Source organism: Argiope bruennichi, chromosome 4, assembly GCF_947563725.1.
Source record: "Argiope bruennichi chromosome 4, qqArgBrue1.1, whole genome shotgun sequence".
Taxonomy (NCBI): domain Eukaryota; kingdom Metazoa; phylum Arthropoda; class Arachnida; order Araneae; family Araneidae; genus Argiope; species Argiope bruennichi.
In genome coordinates, this window is record NC_079154.1 from 78,607,103 (window position 1) to 78,617,848 (window position 10,746).

At 27.3% G+C, this 10,746-nt stretch overlaps 1 protein-coding gene across 1 annotated transcript; it reads left to right on the forward strand.

The window, feature by feature from the left end:
* The first annotated feature begins 2,430 nt into the window (after window positions 1-2,430).
* Window positions 2,431-6,687, forward strand: LOC129966355 (homeobox protein HMX3-like). Its single transcript, XM_056080776.1, has 2 exons — window positions 2,431-2,923; window positions 6,164-6,687. Exons 1-2 carry the CDS (start codon window positions 2,431-2,433, stop codon window positions 6,685-6,687), a joined length of 1,017 nt encoding a protein of 338 aa, XP_055936751.1.
* Window positions 6,688-10,746: the final 4,059 nt, after the last annotated feature.

The window sequence follows — 10,746 nt, forward strand, 5'->3', positions numbered from 1 at the left end:
TATAGCTTCATTCAAATTGTCACTTTTTTTTCAAAAATCATGAAAAGTCGCTTCTTGGAAGTCTTCTGGAAACAAATAATCATTATTAACTCGTTGTAAACTTCATTCTCCAATTATAATTATTTTTTATGTAATCTGTTCAATTTTCTTTCAGTTAATTGATTTTATCATTCTTATTTATATGCAGCATTATAAAATTGTCTTTCATGTGGTAAATTTAACTACAGTTTCTAATAAAATGTGGTCTTTATTAAAATACTGACACCAAGTTTTTTTTTTTTTTTAATTTACTGATAACAGAACTAAAGCCATTCTCTTATCCCCAGATCGAAATATAAAATTTTGGTACCAAAGATTAATCATTGAAAGAAAAGGGTAAAAGGTAAATTCATCGAGTCAAATATTCTCTCGCTGTTATATGCGGAGTGCCTGCACAGATGTTGCCATTATCATCTGAAAAAATTCCAAAAACTGCAAATTCCAACCCCGAGTAGTTCTCATTCATCTTTAAAATGAAATGCTATTTTAACTGCACTGATCATACCAGCTTTGGAGGAAACCCATAAAAATTTTTTTATTTCATTTATCATATGAATGTGACACTTCTACCATATAATTGACTTAGTATAAGAAAATTAATCCTCATAAGAAGTATGAGTTGTTCTGTTGATTTTCTCGATGAATTAGAAATCATATAATGAAAGAATTTGTCTAAGCCTGCTCCAGCATAATTTTGCAATAAATCTTCAAATTCAGTTTAGGGAATACTTGAATTCGTAATGTTTGAATCATTTTAATTTTTATGCATTCCTATTTTTCGGGAAATAATCATGATATAAAGAAAAGAAATGTCTCTAAAATATAAAACTGCAAAAAGGAATCATTTTACTTAGCAAAACCCACGAATCCAAGAGATGAACTATACCTTTAAAAATGCGTCTGCGCAGATTTACTTTTCCGATACAGATATACCAAAGGTAACTTTGCATTTGTCACTTGGATACAAAGCCCCTCCTCTCGATATTCACCATGCGACGATTTCATCACTGAGCAAACGATCAGCGCAGAGCGACAGAGAGGCAGAAAAAAAAGAGCACGTGCATGAAAATCCTTTCAGCCACACCCTCCAGATTCTATTTGCTCCACCCACGGAACATTCGAACGACACTCCATTCTCGACCATTTGTCCCTCCATATCGCACCCTTACGAAGCCATTATTTACTAGTTTAGTGACATTATCGCCAGAAAGTCCCTTATAGCTCAGATCTTGTAAGGGCTTTTTCCGCAGTAAGTGAGAGCCTAGGGTTGATGGATTCTTGAAAGAAAAGAAAAAAGTGATCTGCAGAATTGGCTGTACTAGCTCTTTGGTTTCATTCTGAACGGAATTGTTTGAGAGCTAGTTTGTGAACCGAATTGCATCTTCTAAAATTGTCACTAAAAAGTGACAAATTAATTCGATATTTGATTTACTGAGACTAAATTCGAAATTTACGCGCAATAGTCAACTGCTTGTGCTTTATTTAAAATTTTGGCTCAATTTGAATCGGATTTAAAACTATAGTCGAAGAATTTCAGATTCCATAAAGGTATCTTTGAGAAGGTGCAAATTTCTGTAATTTCATAAATGTACTAAAGTGCTCAGTACTTGTTAGCTTTTGCAAGGAAAGAAAAATTGCATAGTAAAAAGTTACGCATCAGTTATCTTTTTTTAAATATGCTAAATGCCATTCCATATATTCTAATGATTTTTCACTTGCTTACTCGAATTATTGGCTCATTCCAGTGTCATTAACCATAAAATTGTAGAATAGATATAAATTTAAATATCAAAGTTAAATCTTTCTATTTGAATTTTAGAATTTTACTCGCTTGACTCAAATTGGCAATTTCAGCTAGAACAGCAAGGCAAAGAACATTTTATCTATTAGAAAAAAGAAAGTATTTTTATTGAACAGCAAATTCCAAATCAAATCATGGATCCTGAAATCAAATAATTGTCATTCGTTAAAGAGTTGGTATTAATACTTTTCAATTCCCAAAAATGCATCGTTGAATTTGTGGCTCTAATTTCGATCTTCCTCGAAAGTTGGCAAATTAAATCAATCAAAACTTCGAATTTAATCTATCAATATAAACAACTGTGATCAGCTTGTCAACTGTCCCCAAAAACTGAAGTGTCCACACTATACTGACCTGCACCCCTTCTCAAAAAATCTCAATCCTCAGTCTTAAGAATCGCTAAAGAGGTCTGCGCTCTGTCAGTCAAGCAAAGACATAGACCGCACAAGTCGACCCCCTTGTCGCACACTTGGTGACCCCTGACCCCTCGGCTCTTGCGAACCCAAGGGGGAAGAAATCGAAGACCCCCGGCACTTGTCAGAAACAACACCCTCTTCTCCGCTTCCGAAATCCAACCAGAACTGTCAAGAATGGCCTTCAGAGAGCTGAGTGGAACCCCTTTCTCTATATTTCACATACTAAAGCAGAAATCTCAACTTGCTTTGAAAAATCAACAGATGGGTCAACCAGCTATTCATCAGGAAATAGAAAAAAACAGAAACAATTTGGAAGTTAATTCAACAGAAAGTAAAGACAGCCCGATTCAGAAACCGCAAGATATCCAGTCATCGATGACTTCTGATGAAGAATTGACCAGATTACCTTACGGGGAGAGTCATTTGGTGCATGAGTATGATGATGAGTACCAGTCTTCGGAAGATAATGAATCTCTCAATAAATATCAGGTATGTGATTTGTCTCCGAGAGCTTATAGGCTGGAGAAGTCACAGCATAGGCAAGATAATTTTGCAATTCCAGTTAAAGATGAAAGATTAAATAGTGACTATAGACTGCATCGTTATGAATTAGACTTTAAGCAGAAAATTTCTTATTCCCAGTCAGATGTTGAACAGCACGAAGCAGGTAAGATTCAATTCTTTCCTTATTTTAAATTATATTAATTGGTTCTTTAATTTTACATGGAAAAAGTTTTTGAAAAATGTCAATTCTATAATTTATTTAAATCTTATATTTGTTGAAAACCAACTATTCCAATAACTTATTATATAAATAATTAGAATATTGTTTTTTAAGAAATGTCTTATTTAATTATTTGAATAAAAATGTTAAAGTTATTATACCAGTTTAATACATTAAACTTATAAGTCTGTCAAATTAAGCAAAAGACTAGTCTCTGTACAAGATAAATGTTTTTACTTTGTAGTAAAACTGACTTAAAAAATTATGTCAAATATTTGATATTTATTGCACGTATATGTTTTTATTGCTCAAGATATCATGCTTTCCTAATATTATTTGAAATTTCTATGGATTTAAGGAATAACAATCAGGAAGTAAAAAAAAAGTATTCTCTCCATAATTTTTCATTATTAATGGTCAATATTAAATTATACATTTCCATTACCCTTCCTTTAAAATGTCCCATATTTTTATACAGTTTCCTTAAAATCAAAATGAATATAACAGCAAAAATGAAATACATTTTATTCAATTTTGAATGAAAATAAATTTTCTGTTTTCACTTACATTTTATTTATAATCTTTCTAAAATTTAATAAATTAATTATTACTCAATTTTTTATTATTAATTTATTAAATCCAGGCTGTTTTTTATTTTATTTAGTCAAAATACCTAACCTTAAGGTTTTTATTATTCTATTACAAAAGCTGTTTGAAAACAAAAGTTTTAAACAGCTAACAAAAATGTTGAAAACAAATATTTTAAAACATTTTAAATTCATTTAATGTTTTGTTACAAAGCCTTAAATATACAGAACATCATTTTATGAAATAAAATCAAGAAATAAGAAAATAATCAAAGAATTAAAGAATTAATCAAAATAATTAATAATTAATCAAAAGAACTAATTAGAGAATTTTATCAAAGAATTAAACATACGAAATTAAATTTTATAAATAGTAACAAAGAATATGAGCTAAATTTAAAATTATAAGTAATTTAGATAAAAGAAAATAGTCAAAGAACAAAAGTGTTCAAACATTACATTTAAATAACTACGATATTAAATTTAATTCTTCACTAAAGTTTATATGTAGTTCATTAAATATTTCACAAATCGGTGAAAATACATTTTCGTATCAACTGCTTTCAAAATATTCTAGACAATTTTCTATAAAAATAGGTGTTAGATTTTGCATTTTATGCAGTCGAGAACGTAACTCTGATACATTCCAAAATGTATTTTGTAAACAAATTTGGGATTTATTTGTAATAGTTTTGAAATGAAGACATTGATTAACAATTCTACCTCACGTAAAATTCAGCTTTCATTCACCATTCTTAAAAATATATAAATTAGTAAAAATAAATTTTAAAAAACAAACAAACGAAAAAGCCAGTCTTTGAATTATAGAAGTTGGGACTGAAAAAGTCAAAATGTAATGTCATAAGATATTGTGAACAAAAGGAATTATCCTTATTGCTTGGAAATCTCAGAGAAGGAACCATTCTTCATAATAACTAATAATATTTAAGTTTATTTTTGATAATTAGATATTAAATAGAACAATTCTAAATTTTAGATTTGTTTTGCCTTTATTCAACTCTCTCAGAGTAATAATATCTTTAATCTGTAATTAAAATTTCTTTTAAATTTGTTTAGAGGTATTTCATTTTTATTTATTTGGTCATAAAAATAGAGCAAGAAGGAAAAAAAAATCCTTTTTGAAAATTGTCAAAATCATATTTAATTAAATGTCATCTTCCTTTAGGCATTGGTTTTTAGTTTTTTTTTAAATTTTAATTTATTTGACAATTTCTATAAAAATCTCTTTCTGAAATTCATTTCAATATAAAATTTGATTTGAAACTACATTAAAATCTAGTGCAATTTCACTTAATTTTTTTTTTAATAAAAGCTATTGGAAACTTGAAATATTTCTAAGAAAATAAGTTTGTCCTCAGTAAATAAATTTTATGAGAAAGGGCATTTTTTGGTGAAAATATTTCTATTTAAAATCTTAATTGAAGAAATATTTAAATAAGGACGTATAACTGAGAAAAATTCTTGAAACTTTACTTAATAACTTATATTTTAATCAATTTTTAAATAATTATATCATTTTTACTCGTTACACCCTTTATTATTGATTATTATGAAAAAAGGTCTTCCTTGAAGAGATGTATTGACTGAAAAAGGAAAATAGAAAAATCAGGAAGAAAGAAAAAAAATTAATGAAAAATAGCAGAATATGGAAAAAGCTGATACTCTTGTACAAACTATAAAAGTGCAAACTGTTTGAACAAAAAGATAAATAATTTGAAGGAGAAAAAATATCATGATTTAACTGTTAAAAAAGTAAGCATTAAACATTAATGAAGTCTTGGATGCATTCTGGCTATGTCTTCCAAAAACTTATTTCACAAGAATAATTTTTATACTTTCTTAAAATTTAAAAAAATAACTTTTTAAAAATATCAGTTTTATTTCCTCGCAATTATTTTCACAAATTTTACTAATGATTTATTTAACTTATTACTCAAACTACAACTGTGTTTTTATTCTTATGATAAAATTGAAACTCATTTCTTTGCTCCTTCAAACTAAGAATAATTTATCAATACTAAGAATAAAAATCAAACTATTCAGTCTCCTGCTTATTTAAATTGCATGTGCAATAATTTATAGTAGATTGATTTTATTTATATTTTTCAATCTAACAAATAAAAAGCTGAAATTTAATGGAGCCCATTCCACATTATGTTTAATAGTTAGGAAAGCAAATATTCCGTGGGGAGCAAGGTGGTTTCCAAAGCCCGCTACTAAATAATAAAATAAAAAAAGAGAAAAAAATAGACAATTAGCCCAAACACTGAAAAAAGGAAATAAACTTTGCGAGTGAAATTGCAAGGAAATTTAGGAACTGATGAGTTCAAGATTCTGATCAAATCCAGTCCATCAGAATCATTGAAACGAAGCTTCTGTATCATTCTTTTTAATTAATAGATGATAAATGCTGAAATAAAATTTGGAGCCATTGCAACTGTTTAATAATCCTATATAAATATTTAGCATTCTTGTACAATACAACACATAATGTGGCAGCTATACTAAAATAACAACATTCCATCTTTGAATGTTATGTAACAAAACCTGTTATAATCATTGTATAATTTTACAGGCGATTCTGTTTCGACGACAACGATCGATGAAACCACCACAGCCGGCTCCAAACCGCACGAAGACGGTCTCTCTTTCTCCGCACAGTCCCCGTCTACCAAACCGCGAAAGAAGCGATCCCGTGCCGCATTCTCCCACGCTCAGGTGTTCGAACTGGAACGCCGCTTCAGCCATCAACGTTACCTGTCTGGTGCGGAACGAGCAGATTTGGCTCAAGCCCTCAAACTCACAGAAACTCAGGTCAAAATCTGGTTTCAAAACAGGCGCTACAAAACAAAGAGAAGACAACTCCAACAAGAACTTGGAGCATCCATGTCGTCGGCCAGAAGGGTTGCCGTCAAGGTTTTGGTCAAGGATGATCAAGTGCTGTATCAGCCTGAAGAGATAGGAACTAGGTCACCAATGTTATATCCATCATTCCCAATGCCTGGTTTTGCGTTTAGTTATTTGTATTCGCCGTGGCTGTTTGGATGCGGGCAAGGGCCATTTCCACATCCACCTCCACCACCCCCACCACACCTGTGAAGGACATTAAAGAAATTACGATTATTCAGTTAATTCTGAGAAAATATGCTAGTCGGGTATAGTTTTTGCACTTATGTATATATGATTCTGCATAAACTATTTAATTGCTCATTAGAACATTGTATAGGTATCTTTTTCGAATTCGCATGTTCTTTTGTTTTAAATATTAGTCGGTTTAAATTTGTGTGTTAGTAATTTGTATTGTACATATACCTTAATATTCCAATTTTCCAAGCATGAGTTTCTTAATATTTTTGATTTTGAAATCTGAGGATTAAATAGAGGAACAGCATTTTTAATATCTTAACTAAGCATTTTTATTTTCATGACATCAAATTTTTCTAAAATTTCGTTAAAAGAATAGGCAAGGCCATATGGAATACAGAAACTAAATTCAGGTATATAAATAGAGTTAATGTTTAGTGAGTTTCAATATTACAATTATTTATTTTTACCAAAAAAGAAAAAAAATCTTACCAAAACATTAGTTTGTTGTAGTTTTCTTGTCATAAATGATGAACATTTGCAGCTTTATATTTATTAAAAAAATTAGTTGTAAGAAAGTATAAGAAATGCTATGTAAATACTTTTAAGCAGAAGAAATTTCGTTTTATTGCCGAATTTCTTGTAATGATCAACTTATCAAATCAATTCAAAATTTCACAATGTTTCGTAATTATTTCAAATGGGAACTGAAAATACTTTGTTAAAATAAAAATTAATTTTTATCTGCTTTTATGTATGCTCATTTTTATATATTTCCCCCCCCCCCCTCATAATTCTTCTATATATTATAGGTAAATTATGCATTACATGTTGTGTTACTTCTGAATTTTATCTCCTCTTTTAATATAATTTAATTAAAAATCTTTTTTATCAATCATTTTATTTTTTAATTAAAAATCATTTTAAAAGTCATTTTTAATTTTAATAAGAGAATTTTTAAGTAAAATACTTCTTATATTATAATAATTTTTATTACTCTCTCCTTTTATCGTAACTATTGTAATATTATTAATCTAAAAAATGCATAAAATATGAATATAGGTATTCAAAATTTAAATCGAAATCAATAAAATTATATTTTGTATCCTTTATTCTCTGATGCTTTTATAGACGTCGACCATTAAAATTATTTATTGGATAAAGAGTGGAAAAAATGTTTAAATAATATATTAATATTTTAAATTTTAATATTTCATTATAATTTTTAATATTTTAAATAATATAATTTTTAGACTAAAAATGTCATCTTTTAAACTGAGAATATCAACGTATATATATATATATATATATATATATATAATTATAAACCTAAGTTATTAACAACCAGTTACAGATATCACAGGATTTTTATGATGTTCTTTATTTTAATTTTCATGGCATTAACCTAATGGGAAGTATAATACAACTTCTTCAATAATACTTTGACATAAATTATTTCAAAATTATATTACATTTATTCGTTATGAAAGAAAAATAATAAAACTAATAAAATTCTAAAACATATCTAAAAGCTGTGTTAAAAATGAATAGTCAAATATATCTTATTCAAAATAAAAATTACATAGATTACTGAACGCATTCTAAGTGAAATTTTTTATTCTATTCAAAGAGGGGGGAAAAGAAATATTATAGAATGGAGATGTACTTCTTTGTTAAATCATAATCAACAAACTAGATTAAAAAAAACTGCAATTGCAATTCAAAATAAAACAATTAAAATAGTAAATGATCAATGAACTTTCTTAAGAAACAATTGTTTGTGATTATGCAACTGAGAATTTTACAAAATACTTGTCTGTTTATGGAATATTAAAATGTAGAAATTTAATATTATTTCTATTTTTACTAAAACATTAAATTTCTTTTTTTTTAGAAAGTATCAAATTATTTAATTTTTCTTCGATAAAAAAATGGCATTTAATGACCTAACACAGACTTTTACAGCTGAAATAATTTAGGTTGGTGAAAAATAAATATTCTTTTTCTTTAATATAATATTATTATACTTCGACTGGATATTATTTATAAATTGAAACATTGAACATGTATAATAAAAATAATCAATTTTACAATATAAAAAATGTGTAGATAGTACAATATAGAGTTATATCAGATTTGAAACTTATTTATTACCTGGACAGAAAGTACAGATTAAAGAAGTTTTTATTTGCAAAGTTTTAATTAGATTTGTAATTAAATAGTAATCGAAATTTAAAAAATTTCTTTTTTTTCAGTGTTAAAGAGACTGATAAAAGAGTTTTTTTTAAATTCGTATATTCTTATTTTAGTGTGTCATTTATTAATAAAATAGAAATTATTTTAAAAAATGTTACTTTTTTCCTCTATTAAATCACTAGACGGCGGAATTCTGATTGCGTATGCAAACCGCAAAACCAAATCAAACCATTTCCTTGCTGTTTTGAAGATTTATATAAAATATTATCTTGAAGACAATTATTATCATTAATATTCTTAATTGCAAAGAAAGTATTCCAATTAACATAATTACTTTTCCTATTCTAATAGTAAACATTAAATTTTAATATTTTAAAAAATTCTGAACTTTTTTCTTGGTTACTTTTATAAAAATAGTAAAAGATTCCAATTGAGATATTCTGAATATTCCAAATTTTAATCAGATTTACATTATACTTTTAATTTTCAATGAATATTCACAAAATCTTATGACATATAACATGTCTTAATTTCTTTATAAATATTATTTTCTACTTTTCATAATTAATGATTATAAATACTATAGAATTTAAAATAATTATCTCTCAAATCCAATTACCAAATCGTGCCATCATTATGAAATCAATGTTTAGTGAAATTAACAATTTACTTAATAAAAAAGATTTTTAAAATTATTAAACATTATTACATTACCACCGGGAGTAAAGAACTATATAAAATTTGAAAACTCTAGCAAGGAAATGAGTGAAAAAAATCTATCCAGAAAGTCTATCAATCCAAATTTGAAACAGGACAAGTTTAGTGAAAGTATTTTATAAGATTACTAGAAGAAAGAAATAAATAAATAATGAAATTTCTACAGATATTTGGTATCTTAGAAGTTTAACATTCTGTAACGAAACCTTTATTTTTAATGGTCAAATAGAAATGTAGGTAAAAATTGTTTTTACTCATTTGCAGTTTTTAAAGCTTGTTTAACATTCTAAGTTGATGTCTATTTTATTAATAGTCAAAGGAAATAATAGTCTCGAATAACTTTGGGGAAGTATGGCTAAAATATAATTTTCTAAACTTGTATGATGCCGTTGAATTTTTTTTTTTTTTTTTTTTTTTTTACATTTTATACATGAAACTTCTTTATTTTTTTACCTAATTAGTTAGATAGGAATACAGTTACGTTGTTATTTAAGAGTAACAGTATGTTAGACATTCAATATCTTTAGTTTTTGTATAATTCATGTTTTGATTACACATTTTTGATTTTTTTTTTCACACGGTTTGGGTTTATTTGATTTCCTAGAAATAAACTAAACAATTTTTCTCCTCCTAATTTTTCTTTATAATCATCTTTCAAACTTATATGTCTTTAAATCAAAATTTCTCAGACTGCGAGCTTCGCTTCAAAATAGGGACAAAAAGAGAAATACCCTGATCGTCAGAATATTAATAGTAAGAGCTTCAATACTCGACGACATTACAGAGGACTTTTGCACATTTTTAGAACGATTTCGAGTGCCATTTAATTAATGATTACAATGTAAACACATCTTTTAAAATATTCGATCTGATAGGGTTTTTTTTTTTTTTTCTAGACTAGAAGCCTGCATCTTGACTTCTAAGATATAGATGTTTGTGAAATTTCATTCCCCATCTACTACTTTACAGAATCTATCAGCCTTGATGAGTTTGAGCTTAGAAAATCTTTTTTTTTTTTACTACCAATCGCGCAATAGTGAATATTCAATAAGTGAAATTCAAGAGACTTCGTAGGAATATATTGAAGGGTCCCTCCACTAACTATCTAATAATAACTCAATTATGGGGATCGAACCGAAAACTGATGCAATATCTGTTTCA